This window comes from Scyliorhinus torazame, chromosome 2, assembly GCF_047496885.1.
Source record: "Scyliorhinus torazame isolate Kashiwa2021f chromosome 2, sScyTor2.1, whole genome shotgun sequence".
In the NCBI taxonomy this organism is placed as follows: domain Eukaryota; kingdom Metazoa; phylum Chordata; class Chondrichthyes; order Carcharhiniformes; family Scyliorhinidae; genus Scyliorhinus; species Scyliorhinus torazame.
Genome location: NC_092708.1, coordinates 30,275,757 through 30,294,194, shown reverse-complemented (window position 1 = coordinate 30,294,194; position 18,438 = coordinate 30,275,757). Strand labels below are relative to the sequence as shown.

At 47.3% G+C, this 18,438-nt stretch overlaps 1 protein-coding gene across 2 annotated transcripts in view; it reads right to left on the bottom strand.

Annotated features, from left to right (window-relative positions):
• Positions 1–10,623, bottom strand: part of LOC140387024 (contactin-associated protein-like 5) — a 1,394,308-nt gene extending 1,383,685 nt beyond the window's left edge. For both annotated transcript variants that reach the window (XM_072470006.1, XM_072470014.1), the window contains exon 1: positions 10,439–10,623. In XM_072470006.1, the coding sequence (XP_072326107.1) occupies positions 10,439–10,523 (85 nt within the window). In that variant the 5' untranslated portion in view covers positions 10,524–10,623. The remainder of the gene's footprint in view (positions 1–10,438) is intronic.
• Positions 10,624–18,438: the final 7,815 nt, after the last annotated feature.

The window sequence follows — 18,438 nt, the reverse complement described above, 5'->3', positions numbered from 1 at the left end:
CTGGTGAAGCTACAACACAGGACTACTTGTGCGCGAAACAACATAAGCAGCATGTAATGGACAGAACTAAGCGATTCCACAATGAACGCATCAGATCTAAGCTCTGCAATCCTGCCACATCCAGCTGTGAATGGTGGTACACAATTCCTCACTGGAGGAGGAGGCTCCACAAATATCCCCATCCTCAATGATGGAGGAGCCCAGCACATATGTGCACAAGACGAGGCTGAGGCATTCACAATAATCTTCAGCCAGAGGTGCCGAGTGGATGATCAATCTCTGTCTCCTCCTCCGGAGGTCCCCAGCATCATAGATGTCAGTCTTCAGCCAATACGATTCACTCCACGTGATATCAGGAAATGGCTGAAGGCACTGATACTGAAAAGGCTATGGGACCTGACAATATCCCGGCAATAGTCCTGAAGTCTTGTATTACCTATCAGTCCTATCAGTCTACACTCCATCATTAGCAAAGTGATGGAAGGAGTCATCAACAGTGCTATCAAGCAGTACCGACTTAGCGATAACCTGCTCGCAGATGCTCAGTTTGGGTTCCGCCAGGTCACTCAGCTCCTGACCTCATTACAGCTTTGGTTCAAACATGGACAAAAGAGCAGCATGCTTGAGGTGAGAGGGACTGCCCTTGATATCAAAGCTGTATTTGACTGAGTATGGCATCAAGGAGCCCTAGCTAAACTGGAGTCAATGGGAATCAGAGAGGAAACTCTCTGCTGGTTGAAGTTATACCTGGCACAAAGGAAGATGGTTGTGGTGGTTGGAGGTCAATCATCTCAGCTCCAGGACGTCAAGGCAGGAGTTCCTCAGGGTAGTGTCCTATGCCCAACCATCTTCAGCTGCTTCATCAATGACCTCCCTTCCATCAGAACATTAGAAGTGTGGAAGTTCAGCTGCCTTCTTGAACTACTGCAGTCCCTAAGGTTTAGGTACACCAACAATGCTGTTAGGGAGGAGTTCCAGGATTTTGCCCCAGCAATGGTGAAGGAACAGCAAATTATTTCCAAGTTGGGGTGGTAAGTGACTTGAAGAGAAATCCCCAGGTGGTGGGGCTCCCAGGTATCTGCTGCTCTTATCCTTCTAGATGCTGGTGGTCGTGAGTTTGGAAGGTGCTGTCTCAGGAACCTTGGCAACTTACTGCAGTGCATCTTGTAGATGGTACACACGGCTGCCACTGTTCGTCGGTGGTGGAGGGTTTGAATGTTTGTGGGCTGCTTTTTCCTGGATGGATAATGTTCGGCACCATTCGCAACTTCTCAGATAATGGAGCAGTCTGGAGTCATGTCCAAATGCAGCAAGACCTGGACATTATCCAGGCTTGGCTTGACAAGTGACAAGTTACATTCACACAACAAAAGTGCCAAGCAATGACCATCTCCTACAAGAGAGAATCTACCCATCGCCCCTTGACATTCAATGGCCTTGCCATCGCCGAATCCCCCACATTCAACATTCTGGGGGTTACCATTGATCAGAAACAGAACTGGACTAGCCATATTAATACTGTGGCTACCAGGGCAGGTCAAAGGCTAGGAAGAGTAACTCACCTCCTGACCGCCCCCCCCCCCCCCCCCCCCCCAATGCCTGCCCACCCTCCACAAGGCACAAGTTAGGAGTGTGATGGAATACTCTCCACTTGCCTGGATGAGTGCAGCTCCAACAACACTCAAGAAGCTTGACACCATCTAGGACAAAGCAGCCCCCTTGATTGCCACCACTTTGACAAACACTCAAATCCTCCACTACCGATGAAAAGTGGTAGCCATGTTTACTATCTACCAGATGCACTGCAGTAACTTGCCAAGGTTCTATAGACAGCACCTTCCAAACCCATGACCACTACCATCTAGAAGAGCAAGAGCAGCAGATACCTGGGAACCCCACCACCTGGAGGTTCATCTCCAAGTCACTCACCACCCTGACTTGGAAATGTATCACCGTTCCTTTGCTGTCGCTGAGGCAACATCCTGGAACTCCCTCTCTAACAGCACAGTGGGTATACCTACACATGAAGGACTGCAGCGGTTCAAGAAGGCAGCTCACCACCACCTCCTGAAGGGCAACTAGGAATGGGTAATAAATGGTGGCCTAACCAGCGACGCCCACATACGTAAATTAATTAAAGAAAACATTCTGAAGATGGATCCTCAGTGTTGATTTAAAATGGAGGAAACTTTGCTGTAGCCATTCAACACCTTGAACTGGGGCAACATCATAGCAGCTTGGGGGCTGGTTTATCTCACTTGGACAGTTTGTGATGCAGAGCAAGGCCAATAGGCAGCACGGTAGCACAGTGGTTAGCACCATTGCTTCACAGCTCCAGGGTCCCAAGTTCGATTCTCACCTTGGGTCACTGTCTGTGAGGTGGCTGCACGTTCTCCCCGTGTCTGCGTGTGTTTCCTCCGGGAGCTCCGGTTTCCTACCACAGTCCAAAGATGTGCGGGTCAGGTGGATTGGCCATGCTAAATTGCCCTTAGTGTCCAAAAAGGTTTGCGTGGGGTTACTGCTTTTTCCAAGGGCCGGTGCAGACCCCCTTCTCAACCTCGCCCCTCGCCTGAAGTGTGATGATCCTCAGGTTAAATCATCACCGGTCAGCTCTCCCTCTCAAAGGGGAAAACAGCCTCTGATCATCTGGGACTATGGCGACTTTACCTTACCAGTATTTCGATGGCCAAAACACAAAAAAGTGCATCGTTCCCTCCCCTTGAATATCATTTGTTATAATAATAATTTTTATTGTCACAAGTAGGCTTACATTAACACTGCAATGACGTTACTGTGAAAAGCCCCTAGTCACCACATTCCGGCGCCAGTTCGGGTACACAGGGGGAGCATTCAGAATTCTCAGCTGGTACGGGAATTGAACCCACGCTGATGGCCTTGTTCTGCATCACAAACCAGCTGGCTAGCCCACTGAGCTAAACCAGGCCCTCTGCAACAATCACATTTTGCTCTTGAATGCAACAATCAGAAATAGTAAAGAATGCTGAATTTCAAGCTTTCCATTAATTAGCTAGCCTTAGATCCATTTTATGAATGTAATTGCACAAACCAAAGTGTTATTACACACCAATGAGCATTAAAACAGAATCATTTTTATGTGCAAAGCACTGTAGTTTTACAAGCATACCACCCACCAAACTTCAAGGAATGTTACACATTTACTGATTCAGGGAATAAAGTTAACCGTAGACTGGAGACAGTGGAATATGATGCAAGAAAGAACTCCAGAACTGGCTGTATTTGTTCAGTTGTTATTGTTCACATCATGTCATCACATTTAGAGCAATAGGCTCCACTTACTGACCCAACTGCCTTTACTTACAATATATAAAAGTACTTATTCTTCACCGGCAAATTAGGTGCCCGATGAAGAGTTTGAAAGCACGGAACGTAGTAACCTGCAGTGAGGCTTGTACGTCAATTCATTGAGCGTCATCGTGTGTGGCATCACTCCTGATAAATTGGACAATACATTTTAGAATGACAGAAGCGCCATGCCCAGAGCCAGAATAAGAACCATCAGGGGGCCCCTGGACATCAAGTAAATTTGGATGCCACTTAAACCACTAACAGCTGCTGCCCCCAAAACTTAGGAAGCCATTTTGCGGTAACTTATCCTCGCTGGGACCTGCTCGGTACTTTATGTTTCTTTGAATGTGGTGGCACGGTGGTGCAGTGGTTAGCAATGCCGCCTCATGGGGCCGAGGACACGGGTTCGATCCTGGCCTTGGGTCACTGTCCAAGTGGACTTTGCACATTCTCCCCATGTCTGCGTGGGTCTCTCCCCCACAACCCAAAGATGTGGAGGGGAGGTGGATTGGCCATGCTAAATTGCCCCTTAAATTGGAAAAAAAATGTATTGAGTACATTAAATTTATAAAAATAAATGTTTCTTTGAATGCATTTTGATGACATCAGTATGAGTCACATGAAAAATGAAAATGCTACCACAATTGCATATTCTTAAACATGCTGATGTGCATGAATGATGATTGGATGACTTGGGTGATTTTTTTTATCGATAACGGAATAGTGTGGATTTGGCACTTCTCTCAATTTGTGCATTTGTTGATGAGGCTGGCGGGAGAGCTAATTTATGCCAGCAGAATAGATGTATGAATGGATACGATTTTGATTGTTACATTCAAAAGATTAAGTAGTAGATGATATGGTAATTAATGGTAAGTACACTTCTCGTGCCATGACACGCCATTGTGTAAAATGGTGCTTTCCACAGCTCCGTGTTACTTTAATGATGATCTGTGAGTATATGCAGAAAATAGTGCAGAAGGCACCTTGAGACACCACATTGTGGCCTAATTCTGCTCCTATGTCTTATGGTCTAAGTGAAATACAGCTACAATGAGCAGGATTCACCTATTCAGACCAGACCCTATAGTGGCAATTTGAGTGGTGGCTTTACAAAAGATGGACCAAGTTAGCAACTAAACATCGGCCCCAGGCCACACACTGGATTTTACTACAGGCATTTCAGCAGGGTATCCGCAGGGTATCCAAAATTGGATTGTCAAGGATTACCATGCATGTGCATTACATTCGGGGCAGGTGGAAACAGTTGGTATTGATTTATTCAAATCAAAATAAGATTTTATTCAGAAAATAACAATTTTAGATATAATATGTAACTTGACATGAGGAACATTCTTAGGGGGAACCTATGCTTTCCAAATCTCTCCACCACTGTTAGGATGATAGAAAAAAGGCTTCAATTTATATTCCGGATGCCCAGATGTCCCAAAGCACATTACAGCCAATCAAGTGCTTCTTGAAGTGTAGTCACTTCGTCAGCAGCATGCTGGCACAGTGGTTAGCATTGCTGCCTCACAGCTCCAGGGACCCGGGTCCGATTCCAACCTTGGGGATTGTATATGTAGAGTTTGAACTTTCTCCCCGGGCTGCGTGGGTTTCCTCTGGCTGCTCCGGTTTCCTCCCACAGTCCAAAGGTGTGCAGGTTAGATGGGGTTAGTGTCATAGGACTGGGGAGTGGGCCTAGGTAGGGCTCTCTTTCAGAGGGTCAGGGGATACTCAATGGGCTGAATGGCCTCCTTCTGCACTGTCAGGATTATATGGCTCTCTGTTGCAATGTAGGGAGTGCAGCAGCCAATTTGCACACAGCAAAATTCCACAATAGAATTATAATAAGGATCGAATAATATGTCTTTCGTGGGGCCACTGGCTAGCACAGTGGTAGAACTGCTGCCTCACAGCACCAGGGACTCGGGTTCAATTCCCACCTTGGGCGACGGTCCGTGTGGAGTTTGCACATTCTTCCTGTGTCCGGTGGGTTGCCTCTGGGTGCTCCGGTTTCCTCCCAAGGTCCAAAGATGTGCAGGTTAGGTATATTGGATATGCTAAATTGTCCCGAGGTGGGGTTACAAGGCTAAGGTGGAGGATTGGGCCTAGGTTAGGGTGCTCGTTCAGAAGGATGGTGCAGATTTGATGGGCCGAATGGCCTCCTTCTGCACTGTAGGAATTTTATGATTCTAGTGATGTTGGCCGAGGGATAGATACAGTTCAGGACATTCAGGGTAATTACTCTGCTCTTCTTCAAAATATTCTCATGGAATTCTTTTACATCTACTTGGAGGTGCCAGGTAGGACCTTGGTTTACTATCTCAATTGGAAGATGGCACTTCAGCAGTGCACTCCCTCAATGGCACACAAGTGTCGGCTTAGATTGCAGTCCACAGACTTGAACTCACTGCCTTCTGATTCAAAAGCATGACAAGAAAACGGATGAATCTTATCCAGCAATTCTTATGTTCCCATTACAGATACATTTGCAGAACAATAATGCTTTTCCCAAACAAATCCGAAAAGGAAATAAATTTAGTCTGCACAGCACAAATCAGGACTGTGATGAAATACTCTCCACTTGAAGAGCTAAACGGTCAATACCTGTTTCTGCATTTCTTAGTTCTTCTTCCCCTGGTTGAGTGCGGCCGCAACTATTTTGATTGAACCAAAATAAACGTGTGGCTCCAATAACACTGAGGAAGCGCAGCGCTAGCCAGGGCAAAGCAGCCCCATGCAACTGGTACCCACCCCGTCTACCACCAGGAGCCATTCCCTCCACAACCAACGGACAGTGGCAGCAGTGTGAACCATCTACAATAACTCATCAAGGCTGCTTTCTCATCACCTTCCAAATACACAGCCTCTACCTTCTAGGAGGCCAAGGGCAGCAGATTCATGGGACCACCACCCACATGCAAGTTCCCCTCCAAGGCGCCCACCATCCTGATTTGGAAATATATCAGCCATTCCTTCAATGTCGCTGGGTCAAAAAACTGGAACTTCCTGCCGAACAACATAGTGGGTTTACCTACACCACATGGTCAGCAGTGGTTCAAGAAAGCACACCAGCTACTGAAGGGCATTTATGGCTGAGCAATAAATGCTGGCTTAGCCAACAAGGCCCGCCTGCCTTGACAGAATTAAAAACAACCAAACCACATTATTTGTAAAAGGAATTGTGGGTGATTGGGGGTCAGCTGTCAGTTCTACAGTTTTACTTCAATTAATTTGCCAGATGCGTAGACATGACTGAAAAGGCCTGCATTTCTTCATCATCACTCATTGCCCTTGAGAAAGTGGTGGTGAACCTCCTTCTTGAAGCAGCCGGTGTAATGACGGTACCCCAACAACGTCGCCAGATAGAGTGCCAGGATATTGACGAGAATAATGAAGGAATAGCAGGTGATGTGGGCGGCACGGTAGCACAGTGGGTAGCACTGTTGCTTCACAGCGCCACGGACATGGCTTCGATTCCCGGCTTGGGTCACAGGCTGTGTGGAGTCTGCATGTTCTCACAGTGTCTGCGTGGGTTTCCTCCGGGTGCTCCGGTTTCCTCCCACAAGTCCCGAAAGACATGCTTGTTGGGTGTATCGGACATTCTGAATGCTCCCTCAGTGTACCCGAACAGGTGCCGGAATGTGGCGACTAGGGGATTTTCACAGTAACTTCATTGCAGTGTTAATGTAAGCCTACTTGTGACACTGATAAAGATTATTATTATTTGTCCTAGTCAGAATATTGTGTTACTTGCAGGGGAACCCAAGAACTAAGGAACACAGAAGCAACACTTTAGCCCCTCCAGCCCATTCCACATCTGAATGAGACCATAGCTGATATGCAGACTAACCTGAAACCATGGGCAGGATTCTCCGCCGGTGGGATGCTCCGTTTTGCCGGCAGCCCGGGGGTCTCCCAACCGGCGTGGGGCTGCCTCACAATGGGAAACCCCATTGACCGGCCGGCGTAATGGAGAATCCCGCTGGAGGGTTGAGGCAGAAATGTGGCGCGGCGGGGCGGAGCATCCCACTGCACATCTTTCCCCCAAACACCTGGATAGCTTTGGTGAACAAAAAATTCTGATTTAAAGTTGACAATTGAACCAGTTCCAAACTTCTGCCAACATTTGACAGAGACCTTTACGATGTCGAGCTTTTGCTTTTTACGGCCATGGTCCTCTTGAACTTTCCAACTAGGGGAAATAGACACTGGTGGTCCCCCTGCATCTTTGCAATTGGTCCTCTGAACAGTAGTGATCCCGCGTTTAGGAGCTATTAATAGATTATTATTTGAACCTAGTGCAGTTGTTTTAGGAGAAGGGCTCAATGATCTGTCAGCAGTGCTTATAATGAGCATGAAAGAAGTATGTTTGTCAGCTTCAGAGAAGCTTGGCTCGTCTGCAGCAGTGACCTGGGAACAGAAGTGTTGACCGTGCATGAAACTTTTGCAGAATCCTTTGAGAGATCCTAGACCATCGGTCAGAGATATCTCTGGAAACACAGATCCAAGAGCGATAGCAGATGCATTCAAATTATGTTATGTAAACAGGACATTCGGCCCATCCAGGCAATGGCAGAACTACCTCCCACATTTAGCCAACTAGTTTGATGTGGGCGTGGTGCATTACGGTTCACTCTGAGTGCATATTGCAGTGGCACGTTTTAGTCTGGAGCTATGACCCAGGGCTCTCTCCCATTCTTAGCACCTGCCATTAGCGTAGGTCGGAAGGATTTTGCAGGTTGATATTCCGCGATAGGAATGCACTTTCCGGGTGGCACGGTGGCACAGCAGTTAGCACTGCTGCCTCACAGCGCCGAGGTCCAAAGTTTGATCCCGGCTCTGGGTCACTGTCCGTGTGGAGTTTGCACATTCTCCCCATGTCAGCGTGTGTCTCACACCCCCAATCCAAAAGATGCACAGGGTAGGTGGATTGGCCACACTAAATTGGCCCTTAATTGTACAAAAATAATTGGATACTCTAAATTTATTTTAAAAAAGGAATGCACTTTCACGTCCGGGTTAGGACTCAGTCAGATGAAGGGATGCTATCCGCTGAGCCACTGGGCCTCAAGATATCCATTAGGCATTGCTCAAAGTAGAAAAAGACCCTCAACTAGTCTGCAGTAGGGTAATATCATTTTGTAGGTGTGTTGAATTTAAGGCAGGTGCATGGTGGGATTAACGTTATATCAAATACAGATATATATATATTAACCTCAGAGATTTCAATACAATGGTGGAGGGGCGGGGGGTGGGGGGGACATCAGCTCGCTTTATTGGTGGAAGTAACTGGCCTTTCTTTATTTTCAGCTGTTTATTTCTCGCACCGTGTTTGGTTTGCGTCGAGTCAGTTAAGAGCAAAACAGAATTGAGACACTGATTCTCAATTGGTCTGCTAATCCTAACATTCTGTAATTATGCCGAGATTGGCTCTGACATACATTAAATAACTGGAGCCGGTAGCTGCAAAGGGTTCAATGGATTGGAAATTGACTCAGCTCAGGGCGCTGAGAATTACTGGAAGTACTTCCAATCCTGCCGAGTTTCAGAACTTGCGGTTAACTTCCGATATTCAGGAAAGTCCTTCAAATCACTTCGCCACAACAAGCTTCCTATAATGTCCACAAACCAGCGTGCCTGGGCAGGCAGCATCCATCAGCAGCGTTTTCAACACAGCAGATCAATTGAATGTACAAAGGGTCAGTTGCAAAGGACAGACTGCTTGTTAAACCAAAATGAGCCCTGTTCAGGTAACATTGCAATTCTTGTAAGTATTTACCCTTCCGTTAGCTAAGACACTTCCAAGATTGATGAGGGGGACGCAAGTTGCATTCTCCAACTGCCTCTCTCTCCGTATAGTGCTGCCGCCAACTGCGTGTCTGGAGCAGGAGGAACACCAATCTCTACACGTCCTGCATGGTGCCAGGTGGACGAGCATTCTTGCTTGCGCTTGAAGCATATTGCCACGGGGTTAAAGTCCCACTCTATAGTCTTGAGCACACCTCGGGAACCTGTCAGATGCCTTTTTTTTGCCCTCGCCAGGTGAACCTCAAAGCCCCCAAGTGCCACACCGGCTACCTGCTACCTGGCTGCTTGCAAGTTGGCTGCCACATTTGCTACAGTGCAAGTGACCACACTTCAAAAAGTATTTGATGGTGACCAAACACTTTGGGATGTCCCCGGGGGTCACAAAAGGTGCTATTAAATACAAGCCTTTCCTCCTGATAGTCACATGATGTTATATAATGATACAAGAGTTTTCAGCTAAGCATTACCATCAACTTCTCCCAGGCTGGTAAATAGAACACACTGATTCCAAGTGCTCTGAAATATTGCTGTTCCGGCTCTCCCCCCCCCCCCCCCCCCCCCCCGCCTTCCGAGTCCAATGGGGAGTAACTGAGAGAATAAGGTAACGGGAGAGAAAGCTTTTGACTGACCCTAAGCAGCCACTACCATTGTCATTGAGCAACCGCTGTAACCTGCCTGGGGATATGTGGACTAGTGGGTCCCATCCCTTGTTCGGCAATAGCCACACTGCAGTTTCTGAATACATTCTGCACATTTCCGAGCTCCAGGTGACCACGGTCCCAGCAGAGGAAAAGAAAGGTGGAGTTTAAACTGAAATAAGGTGCAAATCAGGCAACATTGCCTTCAAAACGTTATACCTGTTTGATGCCACTGGGATTGGCATCGTGACTGGCAAATGGGATTGTGGTCTGTGTTTTTGCACCTTTTCCCATGTCCAATGTCACACCCAACCAAGAACGAACTCCAAAGGCTCAGATGTGCAACAGTAGCCAAGCCAGAGGCACCAGCAGGATTGAAATCCCTTTGTGTCCTGTCTCAACTGCACAGCAAACAAGGGAACCAGGGACTGGTTTGGGGCTTCAGGACCACATCCAGCTGGACCGTGGGACACCAGTGAAAGTGCTGAGGAAGAAGTTCCTGTAACGGAGTTGGAGAAAAAGGACAGATTGCCTCTGGAATGCGCAACATAACACACCACAAACTTCCTTCTCCCAACTGAAGTATGCAGGAGAGAGAGAATACTGGTCCAGACTTTCGTTGCTCGCTGATACATTGACATCTGTAAAGCTGTACTTACGGGAATAAGCGGTGGCGGTGCACAGCCACGGGCTGAAGGGTAGGCACAGGGTGATGAAGAGCTTGAAGGCTGCATTTGAGTCCATTTTCAAACAAGACGAGGCAGAGAGATCAAGGCAGTAAACTCTCCTCAGCAGATCAGCGCGAGTCTGATCACCTTGTTTCTTCCCTTGCTTGTTTCGCTCTCCTTCAGCACCCCTCCTCCTCCTCCCCCTCCTCCTCCTCCTCACTGCCTCCTCCTCCTCTTTTATTTCACATCAGCAGTGTTTATTCGCGCCGTCCTGTCGCCTCACGTTTTCCTGCACCAGCTGCCGGGAGTCACACACAGCAGGAGGGATCACACAGCACCGCTGGAATAAGTGAATGCAGAGTGAGAGTGTGTGAGAGAGACTGACTATACCAGTATTGCAAAACCACTAGGGATGGAGTGAGTTCACAGAAAGCACAGATCTGCATTGCACTCTGGCTAATGCAGAGAGAGTATGAGAGAGAGAGAGCTACCCGCAGTACTGGTGGAAAAACAAGCAGATGATTCCCTTCTTACCGTGTCTGACTGGCTGCCCTGAGCCAGAGACAGTCAGAGAGAGAGAGAGTAGGGAAACATGATCAGCTTCCCCACTCCACTCCCAAACTCCAGTCTGAATAACATTGCTCAGGGAGCTCTGCCAAAATATGTCCAGGGGTTGTGGCTGTAAAGGAGGCAACAATCAAAACCTGCTTTAACCCTTAATTGTCTGCTCCCGGCTGTCGCCAAGAGGAGCTGAAACAGGGGACAAATTCGAGATTATCCGTCCTTTCCCAATTCGCATTCAGCTAAAAGGCGACCATCAGAAGTTAATGGAGACGATGTGGGTTATTTTAGCAGCAGCCGGATAGTGCAGGAGAAAGTGCGTGCTCACACTGGTGGAGACACATTCAATGCAAGGCAAGATTTTTAAAAATCGCACTTCAGATTTGCTGGAGTTTTAATCCAGGGTCTCAATCTCATCTATAATCCTTGCACCATTCTGCTTTCACCTCCCCTGACCTCACACACACTGCATTTAAAGGCATCTTCACTGGACCCGGGTTAATTGTATCTTCAAAGTTTTTTTTTTAAAAAAGGTTTAACTTAAAGCGTTGATGTGTAATAACCGCGCATTTAATCTCACCCGACTCAAATTTTAATTATAAATGGACTGCAAAAACACAGCCCCTTTGCTGGACACTGCCCATGACCCTCTGTCACTGCGCGAATCCTGGAAATAACTTTGGGAATGCATTTCCCGATATTTAATCCAAGTGCTGTTCATAATTGGGGTGCAAACTCTGGTCGGGGCAATTTGCATTAGTTATTTGACCACCATTGAGTTTAAAGATTGCAATTTTTCGTTGGGTTGATCAAGTAACTGACTCCGGTGCAATTTGCCTGAAGTGTGGTTCACCCAGCGATTTCCTGATTCTCTAACGGTGCGGATCGGTGGATTGAGGCAAGTCAATTTCCCCGCACTGCATCCCGTGTTTACCGAGTGGGTTCAGGGTGCCTTGGGGGGTGGCAGCAAGCCCGGAGTTACCCTGCACAAGCCGGCAGCTGCGTTCACGATGTATTTCAGATCACCCCCTTGCTGCCCCTGGCTCCTTGTCCATTCAATCACTCCATTTAAATTACAAAGAGACGTTGGATAGGCTTGAACATAGACCATAGAACATTACAGCGCAGTACAGGCCCTTCGGCCCTCGATGTTGCGCCGCCCTGTAAAACCACACTATTTCCTTATCGTCCATATGTCTATCCAATACCCATTTGAATGCCCTTAGTGTTGGCGAGTCCACTACTGTTGCAGGCAGGGCATTCCACGCCCTTACTACTCTCTGAGTAAAGAACCTACCTCTGACATCTGTCTTATATCTATCTCCCCTCAATTTAAAACTATGTCCCCTCGTGTTAGACATCACCATCCGAGGAAAAAGGCTCTCACTGTCCACCCTATCCAATCCTCTGATCATCTTGTATGCCTCAATTAAGTCACCTCTTAACCTTCTTCTCTCTAACGAAAACAGCCTCAAGTCCCTCAGCCTTTCCCATAAGATCTTCCCTCCATACCAGGCAACATTCTGGTAAATCTCCTCTGCACCCTTTCCAATGCTTCCACATCCTTCCTATAATGTGGCGACCAGAATTGCACGCAATACTCCAAATGCGGCCGCACCAGAGTTTTGTACAGCTGCAACATGACCTCATGGCTCTGAAACGCAATCCCTCTACCAATAAAAGCTAACACACTGTACGCCTTCTTAACAACCTTCTCAACCTGGGTGGCAACTTTCAGGGATCTATGTACATGGACACCGAGATCTCACTGCTCACCAACACTGCCAAGAATCTTACCATTAGCCCAGTACTCTGTCTTCCTGTTATTCCTTCCAAAATGAATCACCGCACACATTTCTGCATTAAACTCCATTTGCCACCTCTCAGCCCAGCACTGCAGCTTATCTACGTCCCTCTGTAACTTGTAACATCCTTCCGTACTGTCCACAACACCGACTTTAGTGTCATCTGCAAATATACTCATCCATCCTTCTATGCCCTCCTCCAGGTCATTTATAAAAATGACAAACAGCAGTGGCCCCAAAACAGATCCTTATGGTACACCACTAGTAACTGGACTCTAGTCTGAATATTTCCCATCAACCACCACCCTTTGTCTTCTTCCAGCTAGCCAATTTCTGATCCAAACTGCTAAATCACCCTGAAACCCATGCCTCCGTATTTTCTGCAGTAGCCTACCGTGGGGAACCTTATCAAACGCTTTACTGAAATCCATATACACCACATCAACTGCTTTACCCTCATCCACCTGTTTGGTCACCTTCTCAAAGAACTCAATAAGGTTTCTGACGCACGACCTACCCTTCACAAAACCGTGTTGACTATCTCTAATCAAATTATTCCTTTCCAGATGATTATACATCCTATCTCTTATAAACCTTTCCTAGATTTTGCCCACAACAGAAGTAAGCCTCATTGGTCTCTAGTTACCGGGGTTGTCTCTACTCCCCTTCTTGAACAAGGGGACAACATTTGCTAGCCTCCAGTCTTCTGACACTATTTCTGTAGACAAAGATGACTTAAAGATCAAAGCCAAAGGCTCAGCAATCTCCTCTCTAGCTTTCCAGAGAATCCTAGGATAAATCCCATCTGGCCCAGGGGACTTATCTATTTTCACACTTTCCAGAATTGCTAACACCTCCTCCTTATGAACCTCAAGCCCTTCTAGTCTAGTAGCCTGAATCTCAGTATTCTCCTCGACATCATAGTCTTTTTCCTGTGTGAATACTAACGAAAAATATTCATTTAGCACCTCGCCTATCTCCTCGGACTCCAAGCACAACTTTCCACTACTGTCCTTGACTGGCCCTACTCTTACCCTAGTCATTCTTTTATTCCTGACATATCTATAGAAAGCTTTAGGGTTATCCTTGATCCTACCTGCCAAAGACTTCTCATGTCCCCTCCTGGCTCTTCTTAGCTCTCTCTTTAGGTCCTTCCTAGCTAACTTGTAACTCTCGAGCGCCATAATTGAACCTTCATGTCTCATCTTTACATAAGCCTCCTTCTTCCTCTTGACAAGTATTTCGACTGCTTTAGTAAACCATGGTTCCCTTGCTCGACCACTTCCTCCCTGCCTGACAGGTACATACTTATCAAGGACATGCAGTAGCTGTTCCTTGAACAAGCTCCACATTTCCATTGTGCCCATCCCCTGCAGTTTTCCTCTCCACCCGATGCATCCTAAGTCTTGCCTCATCACATCATAAGTGCCTTTCCCCTAGATATAACTCTTGCCCTGCGGTATATACCTATCCCTTTCCATCACTAAAGTAAATATAATCGAATTGTGGTCACTAACACAAAAGTGTTACCTACCTCCAAATCTAACACTTGCCCTGGTTCATTACCCAGTATCAAATCCAATATGGCCTCGCCTCTCGTTGGCCTATCTACATACTGTGTCAGGAAACCCTCCTGCACACATTGGACAAAAATGGACCCATCTAAAGTACTCGTACTATAGCGTTTCCAGTCAATATTTGGAAAGTTAAAGTCCCCCATAACAACTACCCTGTTGCCTTCGCTCCTATCCAGAATCATCTTTGCAATCCTTTCCCCTACGTCTCTGGAACTTTTCGGAGGCCTATAGAAAACCCCTAACAGGGTGACCTCTCCTTTCCTGTTTTTAACCTCAGCCCATACTTCCTCAGTGGACGAGTCCTCATCAAACGTCCTTTCTGCCACCGTAATACTGTCCTTGACTAACAATGCCACCCCTCCCTCTTTTACCACCTTCCCTGAGCTTACTGAAATATCTAAACCCCGGCACCTGCAACAACCATTCCTGTCCCTGCTCTATCCATGTCTCCGAAATGGCTACAATATTTAAGTCCCAGGTACCAACCCATGCCGCAAGTTCACCCACCTTATTCCGGATGCTTCTGGCATGGAAGAAGATACACTTTAAACCACCTTCCTGCCTGCCGGTACACTCCTGCAACTTTGAAACCTTACTCATGACCTCACTACTCTCAACCTCCTGTATACTGGAGCTACAATTCAGGTTCCCAAGCCCCTGCTGAACTAGTTTAAACCCTCCCGAAGAACATTAGCAAATTCCCCCCCCCCCCCCCCCAGGATATTGATACCCCTCTGGTTCAGGTGTAGACCATCCCGTTTGTAGAGGTCCCACTGACACCAGAATGAGCCCCAATTATCCAGAAATCTGAAACCCTCCCTCCTGCACCATCCCTGTAGCCACATGTTCAACTCCTCTCTCTCCCTATTCCGCCTCTCGCTATCACGTGGCAGGGGTAACAACCCAGAGATAATAACTCTGTTTGTCCTAGATCTAAGTTTCCACCCTAGCTGACTGAATTCCTGCCTTACATCCCTATCCCTTTTCCTACCTATGTCGTTGGTACCTATGTGGACCACGACTTGGGGCTGCTCCCCCTCCCCCCTAAGGATCCCGAAAACACGATCCGAGACATTACGCACCCTGGCACCTTGGAGGCAACACACCAACCGCGGGTCTCTCTCGTTCCCACAGAATCTCCTATCTATCCCCCTAACTATGGAGTTTCCAATGACTAATGCTCTACTCCTCTCCCCCCTTCCCTTCCGAGCAACAGGGACAGACTCTGTGCCAGAGACCTGTACCCCATGGCTTACCCCTGGTAAGTCCCCCCCCCCAACAGTATCAAAAGTGGTATACTTGTTACCAAAGGGAACAACCACAGGGGATCCCTGTACTGACTGCTTCCTCCCTGCCCCTCTCACCATCACCCATCTATCTTTCTTCTTCGGAGTAACTACATCCCTGAAGTTTCTATCTATGACCACCTCTGCCTCCCGAATGATCCGAAGTTCATCCAGCTCCAGCTCCAGTTCCCTAACGCGGTTTCTGAGGAGCTGGAGATGGGTGCACTTCCCACGGATGAGATCAGCAGGGACACTGACGGCGTCCGTCACCTCAAACATTCTGCAGGAGGAACATTGCACTACCTTCCCTGCCATCCCCTCTAGATAAAAAAAGAAAAAGAAAGAAAGAGCTTACCTGTTATTCACTCCCCTTCTCAGCAAGCACTCACTCAGCAACCTCTGTGCCCCGCACGAAAACACCCGATGGAAAATAAAATAAAAACTACTTACCAGTCACCAGCCAATCCCTTACCTGCAGGCTGTGACGTCATGGTTCAACTTCTTTCTAATTCTACCTGCCCTTGAACCTTCCTCTTGATCTTTACAGCGGTTGTTTTTTTTTGGTTAGAGGAGGGGGTAGGGAGGGAAACACTGAAGAAGTGTTTTGGGTTTAAGTGTCACTTGACAACAGCTCCTCCACAAACCACCTTCGAGTTAGGGTGAGCAGACAGACGTATGCAAATTTCCCCCACAACAGCCAGTCAGCAGCTCCACTCTACTTCCCTCTGCTGGATGCTTGTCTTCACTTGAACAGCTAGGGTCTCTTGCTCAGGTACACCTTCAAGTTAGGGTGAGCACACGGATGTATGCAAATGATTTCTGAGGAGCTGGAGATGGGTGCACTTCCCACGGATGAAATCAGCAGGGACACTGACGGCGTCCGTCACCTCAAACATTCTGCAGGAGGAACATTGCACTACCTTCCCTGCCATCCCCTCTAGATAAAAAAAGAAAAAGAAAGAAAGAGCTTACCTGTTATTCACTCCCCTTCTCAGCAAGCACTCACTCAGCAACCTCTGTGCCCCGCACGAAAACACCCGATGGAAAATAAAATAAAAACTACTTACCAGTCACCAGCCAATCCCTTACCTGCAGGCTGTGACGTCATGGTTCAACTTCTTTCTAATTCTACCTGCCCTTGAACCTTCCTCTTGATCTTTACAGCAGTTGTTTTTTTTGGTTAGAGGAGGGGGTAGGGAGGGAAACACTGAAGAAGTGTTTTGGGTTTAAGTGTCACTTGACAACAGCTCCTCCACAAACCACCTTCAAGTTAGGGTGAGCAGACAGACGTATGCAAATTTCCCCCACAACAGCCAATCAGCAGCTCCGCTCTACTGCCCTCTGCTGGATGCTTGTCTTCACTTGAACAGCTAGGGTCTCTTGCTCAGGTACACCTTCAAGTTAGGGTGAGCACACGGACGTATGTAAATTTGCCCCACAACAGCCAGTCAGCAGCTCCACTCTACTTCCCTCTGCTGGATGCTTGTCTTCACTTGAACAGCTAGGGTCTCTTGCTCAGGTACACCTTCAAGTTAGGGTGAGCACACGGATGTATGCAAATGTTTTCGCTGGAGCAGAGAAGACTGAGGGGTGACCTGATCGAGGTGTACAAGATTATGAGGGGCATGGACAGGGTGGATAGGGAGCGGCTGTTCCCCTTAGTTGAAGGGTCAGTTAGGAGGGGAACACAAGTTAAAGTTGAGTGGCGGGAGGTTCAGGAGGGATTGAGGAATTGAAGAAAATCTTTTATACCCAGAGGATGGTGCTGGTCTGGAATGCCCTGCCTGGGAGGATGGTAGAGACGGGCTATCTAACTTCCTTTAAAAAGTACCTGGATGAGCACTTGGCACATCTTAATATTCGATAATGTGGGCTCAGTGCTGGTTTAGCTCAGAAGGCTAGACAGCTGGTTTGTGATGCAGAAAAAGCCCAGCAGCGTGGGTTCAATTCCCGTACCAGCTGAGAATCCCGAACAGGCGCCGAAGTGTGGCGACTAGGGACTTTTCACAGTAACTTCATTGCAGTGTTAATACTTGTGGCAATAAAGATTATTATTATTATTATAAATGTGCTGCATGGCATCAGTCCATTCATCTATCCGTTTCTGGGCAGCCGCTAACATCCGGCAGAATTGATATTTTAAAGCCGTTACAAGCGCAGAGTTAAGCAGTGCTACAAGGCAAGAAGCACTTCACACCCAATTTCTCACCCCTATCGTTGTCCCGTTGGGACTGTTTTGATTTTTTTCACTTGTTTCACAGTCGTTCACCTGGGCAACGTAACGGAATGTTCTGTGCACTTCATCCTCTGGGCAACCTTTTCTAAAGCCTGTGCCCTCATGCGTAGATATCGGTAGTTTAATGCAATAAGCTCTCTGCTTCTCACAAGATGGAGCATGCGATCAATGCGTGATAGGCGTAGGACTCTGTTTCAATTCATGCATCAGCTTCTTCTTGGGGTTACTGTATTGTTAGGTCACCTTTTGGCTTGCCTATCAGTCCAATGCAGGTCTTTTTTACTGTAGATGATGAGCTCTCTGTTCTCACGGGTCCATGTCGAATGCTCTGTTCTTCATACAAACAGATTGCAGGTGATCATCTTTTGCCGATTCTGTGCTATCTGTAGGAAGATAAAGTGCAAAATGAATAGAGCCATGTGGCCCGTCAGATATATTCTATGGTTACAACAAGTAGAAGGTCCAGCTCATGAACTTTGATCACCTTACAGAGTTCCCTCAGGGATTTGAATAACCACAGGTAAAC